The sequence below is a fragment of the Armigeres subalbatus genome, chromosome 2 (genome assembly GCF_024139115.2).
Source record: "Armigeres subalbatus isolate Guangzhou_Male chromosome 2, GZ_Asu_2, whole genome shotgun sequence".
Taxonomy (NCBI): Eukaryota; Metazoa; Arthropoda; class Insecta; order Diptera; family Culicidae; genus Armigeres; species Armigeres subalbatus.
In genome coordinates, this window is record NC_085140.1 from 309,068,827 (window position 1) to 309,088,335 (window position 19,509).

At 39.0% G+C, this 19,509-nt stretch overlaps 1 protein-coding gene across 1 annotated transcript; it reads left to right on the top strand.

The window, feature by feature from the left end:
- Positions 1-15,196: 15,196 nt before the first annotated feature.
- On the top strand, positions 15,197-16,968 carry LOC134216713 (uncharacterized). Its single transcript, XM_062695544.1, has 2 exons — positions 15,197-16,246; positions 16,308-16,968. The coding sequence occupies exons 1-2, from the start codon at positions 15,197-15,199 to the stop codon at positions 16,833-16,835; spliced, it is 1,578 nt and encodes a 525-aa protein (XP_062551528.1). The 3' UTR covers positions 16,836-16,968.
- The last annotated feature ends 2,541 nt before the right edge of the window (positions 16,969-19,509 follow it).

Below are 19,509 nucleotides of genomic sequence, written 5' to 3' on the forward strand. Positions count from 1 at the left end.
GTCGTTTGCTTTCCCCAGAGCTTATCACACACTAGACACGCACTTGGCTGCTTGAACTGTACTCCTGCGGTGAAAGTAGATGCGGCATCTTGTTTGGAACTTGCTGTTTACTAGTGATACCACCGTTTTACTGATTTGAAAATAATCCGGTGTATGATGAAGTCGCTAAGCCGGAGTGACGGTTTGTCTGATATTTATGGAGAATAGCATGACGAAATTGCGGAGCATGAATAGGATGTTTCTCGCATGCTTATTCATTTACCCGCAGCTGTGTACAATGTTGTATCTATTCGATTTAAAAATATAAAAATATTTTTTTTTATATTTAAATCTTTTTGGCATAAAACGTAACAAAGCTCCAAAAGTAATAAGATTATGAACATGGCAATTATCAGCAATACCTTTGCTACAACTTTCGTGAAGCCATAAACCATGTATGTTATTATGTGGGTTGAATGATATGACATCTCAGATTTAGGGGGATTGATCATTAATCTCAATACCTCTCCTACATAATACATTAACTTACTGCAACGCTTATACCTTTTAAAAGTCAATTGTTTTAAAAACCATTGCAATGGATGGAGTATGTAGAGTATGCCCACAACTGGGTACATTGATTGGTGTGATTTGTTTTGCTCGAAGCGAGAAACCATATGGGAGACTTTGGGTGACTTGATTCCCTTTTCTCATTTTCGATGTATCACAGAAAAAAAATAATAAAAATCCGTGGTTTTTGCACAGACTCTCTAAGAATTAAAGTGCTGTCAAAAATCAAATTTAAAAACGTTCGGAAAGAATTGATCTCTGTCCAAGAATTTGCTTTGAAAAAAGTAGAAAGGTGCTCTCTGATTTTCAAGTAGATATTTTTCCTTCAAAATACTTAGATTTTTCGACTTGCTGTACGTATTCATGAACGATTTTTTATGGAACTCAACAGCGCATGCAGTTTTTAAATTTGAAGAGACTTGATACTCTTTTAATGATACTTTCTCAAAACATATTTCTTCGAGCCAACTCTTCATCAAATCTGTAAAATCTACAAATAACTAGTCACCTGACAATGAATTAAACTACCGCCATCGGGGGTGGCAATGGGTCTGATGGTAGGAATGGGTCGTCGCTCTCACCGCACTATGGGGCGGCTCCATACAAGTAGGTGGCCGAAAATATTTTCATTTCAAGTCTGCAATATTTCACACTTATATCGTAGATTATTGTCTAAAAGATGTGAAATACTTGTTTTGCAGGTCGTTATTACTTCTAAGGTCTCCAAACTCCCTGGAATACAGACCTTTGATCTCTATGGAATATATCCCTTTTATCTACGAATGTCTCATGTACACAGCAGTCTATAGATGTGTATTTTATAGCAGCGCAGACCTGTAGAGTTCAAACTAGAAAATTGTATACTGTTTTTATGTAAATTGAGTTGTACAGATGTTCTAAGTTGCACAAGGACTCCGTCAAATACAGGCCATTGCATCTACATACGTAACAGGTTGTCTTTGTAGGATTTTTCAGATTGGTTCAGGCTCTTAACCCGTAAAACAAGTAAAGGGAATACAATATAAAGCTCTATTAAAGCTAAACGAACTCCATGCAATAAAAGCTTCAAGATATATAAGTATACTTTTTTTTTTAATTTTATTTGCTAATTATCTAATACATGCATTCATCTCTTAGACTAGGTGTTCCGTGTTTTCTTAACACTATCATCCTTATTTGCTATGTTATATTTTTAGTTATTATTAATACATTTCAATTGCCTCTGGCAGTTAGAATTTTTCCTCTGGTTGAATTGAACCATGTAGGAATTACAATGTTTTCAACTTAAACTAAACTTAACCTATTTTATACTAAGGGTACAAGAAGTTAATCGTTGCAATAGAAGATTGCAACGATTTTTAATCTAAAATTGAAATTATTTTGTTGGACATTTGTTGCAATGTCTCAATATTAGAAATTCTATGAAGTTCATTGGTACTATACCACGGAGGCAACTTCAGAATCATTTTCAAAATTTTATTTTGAATCCTCTGGAGTGCCTTCTTTCTGGTATTGCAGCAACTAGTCCATATTGGCACAGCATACAACATGGCAGGTCTAAATATTTGTTTGTAAATCAAAAGTTTGTTCTTAAGACAAAGTTTTGATTTTCTGTTTATAAGTGGATATAGACACTTAATATATTTGTTACATTTGGCTTGAAGGCCTTCAATGTGATTTTTAAAAGTTAATTTTTGATCTAGCAGAAGTCCTAAATATTCGCTAGACTAGACCAATTAATTGGAACCCCGTTCATAGTGACAATATGTCTGCTAGAAGGTTTCAAATAAGAAGCTCTCGGCTTATGTGGGAAAATTATAAGCTGAGTTTTGGAAGCATTCGGGGAAATTTTCCATTTTTGCAAGTAAGTGGAGAAAATATCCAAACTTTTTTGCAATCTACTACAAATGACACGAAGGCTACGCCCTTTGGCTGAGAGACCTGTGTCATCTGCAAACAAAGATTTTTGACACCCTGGTGGTAAATCAGGTAAGTCAGAAGTAAAAATGTTATACAAAATGGGCCCCAGTATGCTGCCTTGGGGAACACCAGCTCTTACAGGTAATCTATCAGATTTATAATTCTGATAGTTTACCTGCAGTGAGCGATCTGATAAATAATTTTGGATCAGTTTAATGATGTACAGAGGAAAATTAAAATTTCTCAATTTTACAATCAAACCTTCATGCCAAACACTGTCAAATGCTTTCTCTGTATCAAGAAGAGCAACTCCAGTCAAATATCCTTCAGAACTGTTGAGTCGAATTAAATTCGTTACTCTTAATAACTGATGAGTGGTTGAATTCCCATGGCGAACACCAAATTGCTCATCAGCAAAAATAGAATTGTTATTAATATGAACCATCATTCTATTTAAAATAATCTTTTCAAACAGTTTGCTCTCAGGAAGTTTTTTGATAAGTATGTAGAAAATACCATCATCACCCGGGGCTTTCATATTTTTAAATTTTCTAGTAATAGATCTCACTTCATCCAAATTAGTTCCCAACGAATGGTCAAAAACATTATCTTGGTTGAGAATGTCTTCGAAGCTTCGTGTAACCTGATCCTCAATTGGACTAGTGAGACCTAGACTAAAATTATGGGCACTCTCGAACTGCTGAGCAAGTTTTTGAGCCTTTTCGCCATTTGTTAATAAAATTTTATTTCCCTCTTTAAGCGCTGGAATTGGCTTTTGAGGTTTTTTAAGAATTTTCGTTAATTTCCAAAAGGGTTTCGAACTGGGATCCAACTTCGAGACATTATTCTCAAAGTTGGTATTTCTCAGAATAGCGAAACGTTTTTTAATTTCATTTTGCAAATCTCGCCAAATTACTTTCAACGCGGGATCGCGAGTTCTTTGGTATTGCCTTCGCCTCACATTTTTAAGACGGATCAGTAGCTGAAGATCGTCGTCAATAATAATGGAGTTGAATTTAATTTCACATTTAGGAATTGCAATGCCTCTGGCTTCGACAATTAAATTTGTCAAAGATACGAGAGCATTATCAATATCACTTTTGGTATCGAGAGGAATATCAACATCAAAATTCCTATCGATATACGTTTTATATAAATCCCAATCAGCCCTATGATAATTGAAAGTAGAGCTGATTGGATTATAAATGGCTTCTTGTGAGATTTCAAATGTCACAGGAAGGTGATCAGAGTCAAAGTCAGCATGAGTTACCAATTGGCCACACAGCTGACTTGAATCCGTTAAAACCAAATCAATTGTCGAAGGATTTCGAGTGGATGAAAAACAAGTTGGTCCATTGGGATATTGAATAGTATAATATCCCGCAGAACAATCTTCAAATAAAATTTTGCCGTTGGAATTGCTTTGAGCATTATTCCATGAACGGTGTTTGGCATTGAAGTCACCAATTACGAAGAATTTTGATTTGTTGCGAGTCAGAATTTGAAGATCAGCTTTCAACAAATTCTTTTGCTGCCGATTGCATTGAAAAAGCAAATAGGCTGCAATGAAGGAAAATTGACCAAAATTTGTTTCAACAGAAACTCCCAAGGTTTCAAAAACTTTGGTTTCAAACGAAGAAAATAATTTATGTTTGATACGTCTATTAATGACAATGGCGACCCCACAACAGGCGCTGTCAAGACGATCATTTCTGTAGATAAAATAATTTAGATCTCTTTTAATTGAGAGTCCGGGCTTTAAATAAGTTTCTGTTATAAAGGCAATATGCACATTATGAACTGTTAGGAAGTTGAATAATTCATCTTCCTTACCCTTTAGAGAGCGGGCATTCCAATTTAGAACTTTCACACAATTATTTAGATCCATTAAAACGGAGTCCGGAGTCCGAGTGATGCGGTGGAAACCCATTAGCGAACGAATCTGTGTATTGAGGATACGGGGCAAATTCTTCAATTACAGCCTAATCAACGTTTACGCACCGACAAACGATAAATCCGACGACGTGAAGGACACGTTTTATGAATGTCTTGATAAAGCCTATGGAGAGTGCCCAAAGCATGACGTGAAAATTGTTATCGGAGACGCTAACGCTCAGGTCGGTAGAGAGGACTTTTTCCGTCCCATAATCGGTAGGGAGAACCTTTACTCCGCTACCAATGACAACGGCCTACGGCTAGTAAATTTTGCTGCTGCCAGAGGGATGGCCATCAGTAGCACCTACTTTGCACGAAAGAACATCCGAAATCACACCTGGAGACACCCAAATGGTGAAACTTGCAACCAGATAGACCATGTTCTGGTGGATGGGCGCCATTTCTCGGATGTTATCGATGTGCGGACATTCAGAGGTCCGAACATTGACTCAGATCACTACCTCGTTGTCAGTAAAATTCGATCACGGTTGTCAACTGTATCGAACGAAAGATCACAGCGAACGATGCGTTACAATATCCAGCGATTGTCGGCGGAAGGAGTATCGGCTGAGTACCGCCAGAAGCTCGACGAACGGATAAGTGCAATCAACGTTAGCGACAACATCAACGATCTATGGGAGTCGATCCATGGAGCGGTGAGCACAACAGCACGAGAAGTGGTAGGCACTGCACAGAGGCGACCCAGGACGGGTTGGTTCGATGTGGAGTGTCAGAGAGTGACAGACGAGAAGAACGTTGCCAGAAGCCGGATGTTGGTGGCAGGTACCCGATTGAATAGAGATCGGTACAAGGAAGCAAGAGCAGCCCGAAAAACGAACCCACCGCAGGAAGAAAAAAGAGTACGAAGAACAAGTTATTAGTGAGGCGCAGGAAAAAATGGAGCAGAACGATATGCGGAGGTTTTATGAGTCTGTCAATGGCGTGCGGAGAAAGACAGCGCCATCTCCCGTCATGTGCAACGACCAACAAGGGAATTTGCTGACATATAAAACTGAAGTGGCTGCCAGGTGGAAGCAACACTTCGAGACTTTGTTGAATGGAGGAAGTGACGGTGCATCGGTGAACAGAATAAATATTAGCGACGATGGACAAGCTGTGGAGTCACCTACACTAGATGAGGTTAAAAAGCTATTAAAGAGCTGAAAAACAATAAGGCTGCGGGGAAGGACCAGCTCCCGGCTGAACTTCTCAAACATGGCAGTGAGCAGCTTTATGAAGTTCTGCATCATATTATGTCGAAAATATGGGAAGACGAGGAAATGCCTGCTAGCTGGTTGGACGGCCTCATTTGCCCTCTCTTTAAGAAAGGGCACAGACTGGAGTGCGCCAATTACCGAGGAATAACCCTCCTTAATTCGGCGTACAAAATTATGTCCCGTATCCTGTTCAACAGATTGAGACCGCTTGAAGAGTCCTTCGTCGGCGAATACCAAGCAGGTTTTCGTGAGGGCCGATCAACGACGGATCAAATGTTTACCCTGAGACAAATCCTTGATAAATTCCGGGAGTACAACTTGCAGACACATCATCTGTTTATTGATTTCAAGGCGGCGTACGATTCAGTGAAACGGAATGAATTATGGCAAATTATGCTTGAACATGGTTTTCCGGCGAAACTGATACGGCTGATTCGTATAACGTTGGACGGATCGAAATCAAGTGTAAGGGTTGCGGATGAAATAGCCCATCAAGTATCAAGTAAGTAAGTAAAACGGAGTCCGATAACAATTTTTTGTGTGTACTTTATACCAACCTGAACAGCTTCTGGTATGGTATTTGCTTTGAACATTGCATCAATCATGTGATGCAATTGTTTAGTTAAAAAATCAAAATCGGAAGCAGTCATGCTACCTGAATCGGCAACATGACAATTATTTTCCGTTGGGACATGGGTATAAACCTCATTTTGAGAAGAGAAATTTTGTCTACCAACAGCGATGTTTGCATACGTAGGTACATTCGAAAAATTGGAATTTACTGAAGTGCTTGCTACCCGTTGACGAGCGGCAAAATTTGTTTGTGAATTGTGGTGGGTATTAATTGCTCGACCGGTAACTGGTTTCGAAATTTGAGCGTTTGAAAAATTTCTACCCGTCGAATCTGGGATCCGATTGGAATTTCCCGTCATCAATTTTGCACGGGAATTCAAAACTTTTTTGCGTGAAGGGCATTCCCAGAAATTGGATTTATGATTGCCCCCACAATTTGCACATTTAAATTTATTGGAATCTTCTCTCACAGGACATGCGTCCTTGGCGTGAGAGGTTCCGCCACAAATCATGCATTTAGCATCCATGTGACAATGTTTGGTTCCATGACCCCACTTTTGGCACTTACGGCACTGGGTGGGGTTTTGGAAATTTCCCGCAGGCCTGCGGAAATGTTCCCATGTAACACGGACATAATACAGGCCTTTTCCAAACTTTTCATATTATTTAGTTCACTTTTGTTAAAATGAACTAAATAAAATTCTTGAGAAATGCCCCTCTGGGAAGTACCAGAGTGGGATTTCTTTTTCATCTTAATTACTTGGACTGGTGAAAATCCAAGTAATTGAGAAATTTCAATTTTAATCTCATCCAGTGATTTATCATCACTGGGGAGACCTTTCAGGACGACTTTGAACAATCGCTCAGTTTTGTCGTCGTATGTGAAGAATTTATGGCGCTTCTCAGTTAAATACTGAAGAAGACGTTTGCGATCGTCAAAGGATCCCGGCAAAACGCGGCAGTCACCCTTCCTAGCAATCTGAAATGAAACCTTGATCCCCTGAAGGTTACTCAAGATTTCATTCCGGAAGCCAGAAAACTCGGCAACAGATACCACAATTGGCGGAATCCTTTGCTTTTCGCATGAATCGAATCACCTGGGCTAGAGGTATATTCGATTTGCTCAATTTCATCATTAATCAAATCGAACTGATTGCTCAGTTCGATTGGAGAAGAATTATTTCCGATATTAGATTTAGAAGGAATATCTGAAGTCTCCAGCTTCCTTCTTTTTTTTTTTGCGCTTGGCAGGACGGTCTTGAAACCTTGTTTCTTTGAAGGAAGAGGATAATTCAGAGACTTCCCCTTCCTCTTGTTTTTATTAATGCTCATTGCTGAGCGTGGAGACGTGACCTTCTAAGAGGTTTTTCCCAGAACGGTGTCCCTGCAGGATTACCACCGCTTGTCGGAATTTTACTTCCGCAAACGGGTCCAACGTAAAACGAAGGCACGGGTCCTTGCAAAGATCGTAACGGGATCAGTGGGTACAAATAGCGCTAAGAAGCACCGTTGAAATTAAAATAGCTTCGGGTAGTATTAAAAACTTCCTTCCGCAAAGAGAGAAAGAACCGCACAGCACGAAAGCACGATGCGGTCTGAGTTCTGTTTATTTATTTCACCTAGGTACATACCAATAATTATCGAAATATGTCCTTAGGTACAGACATTTTTGCTTCTTGTATTCACATATTGGATTTTAATTAATATCAAAATTTTACTTTTTATGAAATAATTTCAAATGAAGCCTAGAGTATTTTCGTAACCCTCAAGAGTATATTGTTTTTTTTTTTTTCATATTTATTTGCTTGATACTTGATAGATAATGAGTTGCCTCCTCTTGGAGAGCCTACGTCAAATGAGTATCATATAGCTGCATAAGCTATCGTGTACACGGCCTACCACGAAGCCTACGACACTTTTCGTGTTATCTACTATCTCTATTTTAACTGTTCTTGATGCTCTTTTGTCATACGCATGGGATTTGTATCCAGCCCATCACAGTCTGCCGTGTATTATGAGAATAATTACATTTAATGTTTCAAAATTAATGACTTTTTTTCGAAAAAAGTGATCGGAATCGCAGATTTGCAGCCATAAGCAGCTGGAATTTGTTTTAATGCCTTCTGGGAGGTCCAAAGAAAGTCGTAGTGGTAGTCGCTAAACGAAACTTTGAGAAACTTTTATTGTATGGAACTTTTTGTATGAAAAAAAAAAAATCTTCGGGTCATTTTTGGATCTTTCACTACCTATTTTCCCATAACTAACCCTCTTTCTTCGCAAGTCCACGAAACAAGCTTTCAGAAACTTTTTAAATAGTTGGAAAAGAGCTACTGTAGCCGAAGATATTGACAGTTGAATAATGCATTGATTTTTCAAGAACTAAAAAGTGTCTGGCTCTAATGCCTATATCTTGATAACCATATGGCTTAGAGTGCTGATATGCTGAGGTTTAATGCTCCAAAGCATTAGCATTTAGTAGGTCAACTTGAATTACGAATCAGAGAAAGTCGATTTTTTTATTTTCGGCCACCTGATTCCCCATAGTGCACCGGCTGCCTGGAGGTCATAGAGCAAAATCGTTCAAAAAGGTCTCTTATATTTTAATCCGCTTGCCTTCAGACACATTCAATCCATTCTACAAACAGTTGAAAAAGTGACCCATTCTCACCCTCATTTGACCCATTATCACCCCCGACGACAGTACTTAAAGCTATGGCCATTTAGAATCCGGAATAACAAAATCATCTGTATCTCGGTAACGGATTGACGTACAAAGAAGGTTAATACATCAAAACAAGGGTAATTCACTGTACTTTAAGGAAACATTATTTATACAAATAATGTCTTCTTATTTCTAGTGAAAATTCGCACCTACTTCTTTATTCCTCTCATCAAAAGTTGCACACCTCCGGAGTCAACTTTCTTGGCACATTTGTTCCACATTTTGGTCATCTGAGTCGCGTCTCGAGCTGTTTTTTCCACTTTTTCCACATTTCTTAAGCTTTCGCTGCATTACTGCCCAAAATATCTCGATGGGCTGGAGCTGTGGGGAGTTGCGTGGATTTATGTTTTTATCGATGAAATCTTCGTTATTATCGCGGTACCACTGGATGACCTCCCGGCTGTAGTGGCAACTCGCCAAATCTGGCCAAAACTTCACGGGACCTTTATGAGCTTTATGGAAGGTCGACCGCGGTTTTTGAGACATTCCTCCTTGTACAACTGCGAGTCCATCGTCTTATTCGCCACAAACACTTAGGTCTTTGCCCCACAGTTGCATATCCCTTGCCAAAATCATCAGTTTTTTTTGCAAGTTTGTCCAAAAATCAAACTTAAACCTCGCAGGAACTACTCCTCGTGCCGTCACCGTGTAGAAATTTGGCTAGGAAGCTGTCCGAAATCCATTTTGACGTAGGTTCCATCGACGATGAGCAGAATTATCAACGTGGATGTGCAGACTTTTTTCTCTCCTTTCGGCTTCCACCTGGAATAATTTTTGACACGCTGCCCGAAACTTCGTGAAATTTATACCACAGCAAGTGGGCGCCTAGGTAGACAAACCGCTGTAAAAGAATTCTTGCAGCGGTCACTTTCCGTGCCGCTGCAATACAATAAATGATTCCGGATTCTAAATGGACATGGCTCTAAAATTCATAAGGTTCCAAAACAGGGTGGGTTTGATAGTAATAGAAAACAATACTTTTTGGCCAAGTTTCGTACTCTATTTCGTTGAAAGGACATTTTTCTACAATTCCCGGCGCTTTATTGTTCGTCGCTGTAAAAAGTTCAATAATACAGAGAAAAAAGGATTTGTAATTTAGAAAAATGGTGGTCTGAAACCGACTATCTTCTATATGGTCCGAGACCGACCTATTTTTGCCACAATTGTGCATAATTTATGTTGTTATTGCTGTTTGGAGTCAATACAGATTACTTTCGAGTTTGTTTAATTTTATTTTTGACATTTTCTTGGCATTCAAAATTAAATATTTGTAAAAGAATTTCAATCACTCCATTCCGAGCTGCAACCATCACCCAACATATGGAGCAATATGGAAAAGTGATCTCCATTCAAAACGAAGTATGGAAGAACTTCTTCCCTGGCATACCAAACGGTGTCAGAGTGATACGAATGAGGATGGAGGTACAAATACCATCGCGTATAGTAATAGAAAACGAATCTACACTCGTAACTTTCCGAGGCCAAAGTAAACAAGTGACACCGAGCGGAGGATCTGAGACTCAGCAAGAAAAACGAACAGTTTCAAACACCGCCGAACGACAGAGCAAAGACGTGGACGAAAATTGCAACGATACAGCTGAAGCTACCCCGCATGCGGCAGATCTCAACTCAAGCGACAACGAATCTAATGATGATGATGATGACGCACACATCGACCCACAGCCCGGAACCACAGCAAAGAGGCGGTTGTCGACTGGGACAAATGAATCGAATTCGAATGAGGCTAGATGCGAACAAGATCGGAAGAGATCGTGTGGCAATGACTGCTGCCTGGACGAACTGCAGCACACCGAAGAGAATCTTCCCGATCCAGGATGGAAAGTGTACAACACTAGGTCGAAGAAAAAATGAAATGTATTGTTCGAAAATTGTATAGGGAAGGGGGGAATTTTTTTGATTCGACATGAATGCACTCCAGCAGTGTGAAATGTCGTTAATAAAAACAAACAAACAACAAAACAATACGCCTATGATCTTACCTAAGTAGTGGGCAATATAGTCAAGGTCTTGAACAATAATGATAACTTACCGTTTAATTTCATAATTCACATTAAACAAAGTTTGTTGCTTCCTACTGCAGTACAAAACTCAATCTCTCGTAGTCAAATCAAAACACAATATATACTGCCTCGCAATTCAGGTGTTTTCCCAAATGTTCACTTTTGTCGAATGTCCCATTCTTAGAAAACACGCAGAAGAAAAATACAAAAAGGTTCAAGACCTATGAACTGTCAAGATAAACCAAGTCTTGCCAGCATATCGTCTTGTTCGTTGCCTTCATCTACACAATGATTAGGATCCCAATACAGAATACAGGTTCACCAGTGGCGCAGCCGCGGGGGGGGCTTAAAGAGGGGTTTGAGCATGACCCCCCCTCCAGAAACAAAATTTTCAGAAGAACTTTTTTTCGAACCCTCTCAAATTAAAAAAAATGTTCAGAAATATTGGCCAGGTGATCTGGTGCAACTTTGCAGACGAGTGCAGAAATTCGAATAAACGTTGGCGGCGGAAGTTAACCACGTGGAGTGTGAAGCTTCGGATGTTCATCGCCTGTACCATTGGCGCGGGAAGAACCATCTCAGCTGTCTGAGCAAATAAAAGGAACCCAAAAACCGCTGTCGTATTGCCCAGAACATTGGTAAGGAAATGTTAGCGAGCTGGTGTCCGACGACCCCGTAAATTATCCTCGCTTCACACGTGACGAGTGAGTTGTACCCGCAGCTAAGGAGGTGAGAGCCTAGGAAGGACCGGTTGGCTCGTCTCCGCTCTCTAGTGTCCAATATCGAATGTGGTACAACCCCGAGCACGTGGGACGTTTTCCTGCGGAATGCCCGAGTCAAACGACAAGCCCCTGAAGAAGTGCCTGATTTAGAGTACATTCATGACGTCCAATAGTGGTAAAACTGGCGCAGTGGCAAACAAATCTCGATTCACCGGAATATAAAGCACCAGCATGAAGATTGAAGCTGCTTCGCACTGCAAAATTCTATAAAAAGTTAAACCGCCTACGCAGGGGCAACGCATCACTGTCTGACTTATGTAGGGCCACAGAATTTGGAAGAAAAGGGCTACAAACCATCCATAGTGTGACCCAGATTTTGAAAAACATCGAAAAAAAAAAATTGTTTCATTTTTAATCGAATTAATTGTAACATCAAGAGAAGACAGATTGTTTTTAGTAGCATTAATCTATTGCCCAGATGCTACAATCAGTTGAAGTAAATCCAAACCGTCGATGTAATTCTTGCTATCTACATTTTAAAAACGCACCTAAATAAAATTTAGTTTTTTTTTATCCAGCGCAAAATTTTTAAATTCAATTCAAAAACATAAAAAAAAACTTTCTGGTTTAACATTGTACATATGCTCTAGTAAGGCATTGGTGCCTTCCTGGATTGATCTGAATTTTTACAAACCAATGTCTCAGATACAACTGATACAAAACACATCTACCCTGGAGTGCAAAATCGATTACGACAGTAATTTATGTTGAATCGTTTTCCAAACGTTTGTCAGTCCTTTTCTTATGAGTTTGATAAGCTCGTACGTAAGCGCTGTTCAATGTCCGTTCACTTGTGTCCAAGCAATAATGTATCGAAATTCCCACATTCAACAGCTTCCTCGGCACGGTATCTGATGTATAAATGTCGATACAGCTGGCTAGTAAATGTCGAAGTAATTCCCAAGTTATACTGACTGGGTCCGAGCGAGAACACGCTTTTGGGTAGAGCAGGAATCAATCCTTTCCCAGTTAAACTTGTGGGGACGTAAGCTCCGTAAGGTCCGTGTTGTGCACAGTGAGAGGAGGTGTGTCTTTATTTATGACCCGATTGAATTGAGGGAATAAGCGAATCCTCCAGCTCCGTAGCTGGTTGCTCGAAGTAACACCAACGATCGTCGTTATATTTATTGGATGTAATCTTGTATCCCAGTGAGGGGTCGAGTCGCAAAAGATTTCTTAGATGTTTCTTATCGGAAGCCCCGGAGATTCTGTTGAACTTATTAAAGGATGAGTAGCGATGTTGAACGTTATACAATATTTGAAAGACGTTCCACACATCTGTTCGAAATGGGAAATCGAACCTAACGACGAGAATACGTTTAAAATTGCCTGTGATAAATATGAGGAGCTCAGTATCATTGCGTCATAGAATGGTAAAAACAGTAGTAAGCGGTATTACTTCTGAATTCATCAAGACAGAGCAATTGTTGAAAGGGTTTTAATTTATTTTTGCTCGCATCGTGGATGCAGGGCTAGTGTGAAAGAAAAACGAGCGTCAATGTTTTTGAATGTCCGCTTCACCGAGATATTTATCTTCATTTCTTGGAACAAATGATCCATGCTAACCGGGGACTCGACCAGGCTGAACAATTCAAGTTTTAGCGGCAATGGTATACAGTAAACATGTCTAACAACATGACGGCTTGGCACAAGGTGAGAGAACTCTAGTGAAATATATTTCATAGATAACTTCTTGACACTCATCACTTAATAGATTAATTTCAATTCAAGTGTCATAAACAGCTTTATTTTGTTTCTGTAATTTACAATTAAAGCATTTCATTCAAACAAATGGGTGTTATACCACTCAGATTATTGAGCTGATTCCAGTGGCATGCGAGATTTGATCACTGATTTTTTTTAACAAAAATTAATTGCTGGGTAAAAATAAAAAAATATGTAAATCGCATTTGCCTAGGAAAGTAAAAAATGTCTCACTCAAATTAAAGCCCTCATCCAATTACCACCGAGGCCCATTCTAGCTAACCATAATAGCTTGTTTTAACAACCACCGCTGATGGCAGAAATGATAACCCTTCCTATAATGGAAGTTTTGCTCGAGGTTCCGTTTTTTTACTCCGGTGAAATAAACACAATTTGCCATCGCTTAAAATGGTCATCGTTCATTGGATCTGTGACTACCATTGCCACGAGAGAAAAAAAATCAACCCAAATAAAAAGAGTTAATCATTTCCTCTTTTTTTCTGTTTCCCGCCACAAAACAAACCTCCCTAACTAACTCGTCGCAGTAATCCCGAGAACCGCAGACACGGTGTGCACCGTACTGGTTCGCATATCGGTTCAACAGACATTCATATTTAACAATTCTACTTATTGTATGTTAAACTGAGGTAAATGCAAAAATTTGCGTTGTTTCATGTACGTCGCAACATAATAGAAAAATATTTCTTTTTATCGCTTATATATTATCCGCTCTACATCCAAAGTAATATCTACAACTCGTAGTAGCCAGGAAGGTCTTCAAGCCCTTTTCCCTGCTGCCTTTAAATTAGGATATAAGCACATTTAAGTATATTTTTTGCCTTTCCGTATACTAAATATTGGAGTCTCCAGTAGCCTTGCGAGCAAAGGCATACCCAAGCAACCAAAAGTTCGGATAATAGTACATTTCAAGCTTAATCAGCTCCACAAGAGATCATGAATAGAATGCTATTCAGCTCACTTTTTAAGTAGTTAACCGAACTATCAAGTTCACATTAGGTTATTTTCAAGTTCTAACAGACTACTATTCAGCTTCTAAAGTGAACTTCAAAGTTCACAAAAAGTTCGGAGAGAGTCCTGAATAGAATGCTATTCAGTTATACAATGAACTTTACGTGTACTTTATAAAAAAACACACAAACACATAATCTATGTTTTCAATTTTTATATAGCTGACGTACCTGTTGAGTAAGAACTAATTTCAATTTTATTTCAAGAATATTCGCAAGAACATAGAATTTGTTTTTAATTAAGATGCGAGATACCTTTCCATGTGAACATGCGCCTACCACAGGTATTGAACTCTAGTCCTCCTCTTATAATCCGTGATGCGTACCACTGCTCCATACGACCGACGCGTGATGTCGCAAATTTTTACTTCATGAGTTGATTTCTTTAATGACACTGGTATCAAAGTTCATCATCAGTTAATTAAGTACAGAATGTGAACTAGAAAGTTTGTATAATGTCATGATGGAACTAAATGTGAACTTTGTTTCACAAGAAGTTCACACCGAACTGATTCTGAACTCGAAAGTTCACAAAAAGTTCGCATGGTACCTAATTCTGAACTTTAAAGTTCATTAATAGTTCATGGAAACCTGAGTGGAGGCTTTGGGAAGTTTGACGTTTCACTTTGTTTTGTTTTTAAAACAGATGCAGAAAAAATAGTTGCAGGCAGGATTCTTTCGATCAGGTTTGTAAAAGAATGGAAAATTGATGATTGGTGATTAATTACCACTTTTAATTCACAGAATGCCATTCGCCGTCGTGGAAACCGTCAACGCTCGTGGATGTAAGGAGCTTTCAGTCGTTCCTGAAAAGTGGTTGCGAACCTCTCGCAATGGGAACATTCTGCTCTGGCCGAATGTGAAAAGCATTGCAGAGCAGGAGAAATTACTCCAGGACGAAAACAGCTGTCCGAAAAAGTCTTGGCTGAAATTCAAATGTGTAGTGAAACGAAATTCCGTATCATCTTTCGGAGCAGCGAAGCGTGTGCTTGACGATTTATCTGGAGAATCGTCGTCAGATATCAGTGAATTAACCCGGCGTAAGAGGAAAATCAATCGTGAGAAGGACAACTTTCAGAAGATGCTTGTTCTGGAAAACTCATTTGTCGATGATGAAACACAAAAAAATGTTCCGAGTAATGGTATCTCACAAGCACTCGCACCACCAACCAATGGATCCGTTGATATTGCTGGGTTGTGGAAAGAAAATGTCCAAATTGTGAAGAATGACGTTTTGCTTTCAGTATTAGAACCCTCATCATCCACGCCGCTCGCTATATCTAGAGAAGTTACTGAACAAATTGGCCATACACTTCAATCAGAACTTCTACCACAAGTATCATCACCAGCCACTGTATTGGCCTCGCCTGTTGTCATCAATAGGAAGTCGCGTGAAAACGTACAAGCTCATGTGGAGTACGAAGCTCCGGAAGTGTCAACAGCGCTGCCAGCTACACCAACAACTGTTATCACGGGGCTGTCATCCGGAGCAAACTTGCCGACTGTCCAGTATGTGACGTACAACAACGTTGAGGAACCGGTTGCGTTTCAAGCAGATAACGCAATGCTGAAAGAAACAGTTAACGAGTTGCGTCAAATGAACCAACGACTGAGTCTGCTTGAAAAGAGGGTAGCGAATATCCATACCCAAAATGAATTTATCTTGGATGCCATCCAGAAAGGAAACGTAAACACTGCGGAACCACAGTCATTCTGTTTTGCAGCCATCGACACTGAACAAAAGCTAGCAGAGCTGGAAACAAATTTATCGGATGACGATTTCAGAGCGAAAATGGTATACACATACATGCTTTCAATCATTCATACATTTCTTATTTCATTATTAATAATTCTAGGTTCAATGGTTGCAATTGCGCGTAAGCGGTGACTGCGCAGATAACCGCATGCTTATGGTCCTGGACATGTTGTTCGATAAACAATTTCAGACTAAATGCACTTGGACTGGTGCCAGCAGAAAAGGACCAAAGGTAGCAGTTATGACACATCGCAATGTACTGCAACTTTTTCAGCAACTTGGAAGTGACTCTACAGAGGTGGTTACACAAAAGAAGCTGGCGAGCTTCTTTATGAAAAAGCTTAAAAACTCGCTAAAACGGTTGATGGCCTCAAATATTCGTCAAGGAACTCGGCATGTGCGAGGGAAGAAACAACAAAAAGCAGGTGAAAAGGAGGTTCAACCTGTTGATGGATCGACTGTTGATTCAAGAAACATTTCAGAAGATCGAATTGATGACGATGACAAGTGCCACAATGAGCTTAACTCATCCGATGATGTAGCCAGTTCATCCGTAGATTCGTCGGACGCAATTGATCATGCTGACATTCGTTCCGACTGGAGTGACTCGGATAATTCTACTGAATAACGTGGCTAAGCCATGAAATGTAACGGTATATATAAATTTGAATTTGAATGATTTTGCTTTCATATTTTGAACTGAAATGCTTTTTATTTAATTTTTTTGTGAATTTAACAAATCATTCCATTATGTTAATGTATGTATCAATGGAATAAATACATGATTATCTTTATATGGAACTACGACTAGTTTACACTTAATATCGTTACAACCAAATTTTGAATTTTTACTTGACAAATTCTTCGAATTGGCAAGATAGATGTCCAAGAAAGATGAAGCAAATGGATACGTGAAAAAATCTGTTTTGAGTTTTAGGATTTTTCCATTGATTTGCACTTGTGAGGTTTCCACAACGTGATCGAAGCGTACAATTTCGTTTGTATGGGTAAGAAACCATCCGTTCCTCTCTGAGTTGCTCAAGCAGCATTTCTCATTGACATCAATAACCTTTTTGCTACCACATGTTCTAATGCAAGGATAATATTTCCGCCGGGTTTTTGATTTTTGAGTGGCGTAGTATTCTGTACTATTTATTTCAGACAACCTATTGACGGCTTGCTCAAGGCTTTTCCAGCCACTTCGAAGAAGGTGTTTCAATCTTTGTAGAGAATTTTCAAAGGGATATGCTGAAGTCGTTGATAATGGTCCAAAACGCTCCACTTCATCTGTAACATGTTGAAGGTTGTGCACATTGCTGGTCAAAAACTGCTCGCCGTAGAGTTCCATGTATTCAGTGACAAATTTTTCTAGCATTTTTTTTGCAACGTGCCAATTCGATTTATAATAATTGGAGGATAACATTGTAACGGAGCAAAAAAAAGCAGGAAGTGATTATAATAATCGGATGGAAGAAACTCTTTGAGTACTGCTATGCTGGCGTAATGCAAAAAGCTGCATATTATCCAAAAAAAGCAGGAAGTGATTATAATAATCGGATGGAAGAAACTCTTTGAGTACTGCTATGCTGGCGTAATGCAAAAAACTGCATATTATCCAACATTTGCGAAATTTTAACAGATTGCTGCGATGATAATTTCGTTTCATAGCCCAAAGTTCCATCTCTCCACCCAAGAAGCAAACGCTTCATGACGCCCAGATCAATCAAGTGCAATCGATCTCCAACGATAATGTCTTCAATAAGGTTTAGCCACGGTATCTTCAATAAAGGTGTAACAGCCTTTTGATGCTGCTTGTATGCATTTTGCCTGAACTTTTCATCTGTTCGTTTTGCACTGTTTATCGATGTGAACACAACTGTCCGGGATTCATGAGAGTATTCGCCCTCTCCCTCGCACTTGAGACATCCATTTTTTGAGTTGAAGTTAGCCACACCTGTGAAATTGTTTTTCTTTGTTAATATTAGGATAAGTCTATTTGACTGATTCAAATAGTCCGATGGCAATATAGTGGGAGTCATGTCAAGTAGCTTTAATGTTTCAAAGTAAGGTTGAAAAGTTAAAGAAGAAAAGTATACATAATAGAAAAATAAAGAAAATTTATAAGAATAACTCGAAGAAGAAGAAGATGAGATTCCAAAATGACATGACTCATAAATTATAAACGATATTATTTTAGCTTTAGCTTTAATAAAGGGATTAAAGTACACAAATCCTTTAGGAATGTACGTGCTGGTGAGTCACAATTAAAACACCTTAGTTGAACACTTTCTTTTGTTGTTAATCGCAATGCAATTGTTGAGCACATCGAACAGTTTCTCGACTAATTGATTCAAAAAATCATTGAGGCTGGTAGGTTTAGTATTTCCATAAAATATGGCAATTACCATAGGTGCAATTTCGGGCATTTCAGTAATATTGAATAAAATGGGCCAAAATTGTACTTTGCTGCTCTTGTACAGGGGTAGCCCATCAATGTTAATGTTAATCGAGATATTTAGCGACTGATCTGTATATCTGTTGATGAAAGAACTTTATGGCATAGAAAAAAAATAAAAGTATGTCCTCTTACCGGAAAATATCAGTCAGGCATACCTTAATACCTTTGTACCAATACTGCCCTCCAGCGATTTTAATTATATCTGATGTAGCTTGACGAGATGTTTTTAACAAAGTTCTTGCGGAACGGGGCAATCTTTTCCCATCTGTTTTTCTTCTAATAATTTCCATAATTAGATTAATAGACTCGTGTGATTGATTGGTTTTTAGAGCCCAATACCTGATGCATTCACTCAAATCCATGTTATCCAACACATCGGTGTATTGATCTATTTCCGATGACTCAACGCTCGTCGTTATATTTTCAATTTCAGCGTCATCGTTTTCACCGAGGTTTTCACTTTCCAAAAAACCTTCGAGATCCCTGCCATCTTTGTTGGTATTTTCGGCTGGAAATGTAGGTTGCGGAAGATCTGTATTTATTTGTCTTTTGACCGACACGGCTTGAAATGGGACAGATTCTTGATTTCCTAGGTACAATTAGTATATGAATATAAGCGTACAGCCAAAAAAAAATCAAATTTTATTACCTTCCAGAGCAGCAGCTTGATTTTCAGCTTCCCATTTTTCCAAAAGCTTTTTACGATGATAATAAAATAAACCATTCTTTTTTATAACTTTTGAAAAGTTCATTTTTTTGGTTTTCTCAAATAAACTTGAAGCACAGAATCGCACTGCTTAAGCAACGTAAACAATCTGTCCATTTGAGTTCCTACAAAGTATTG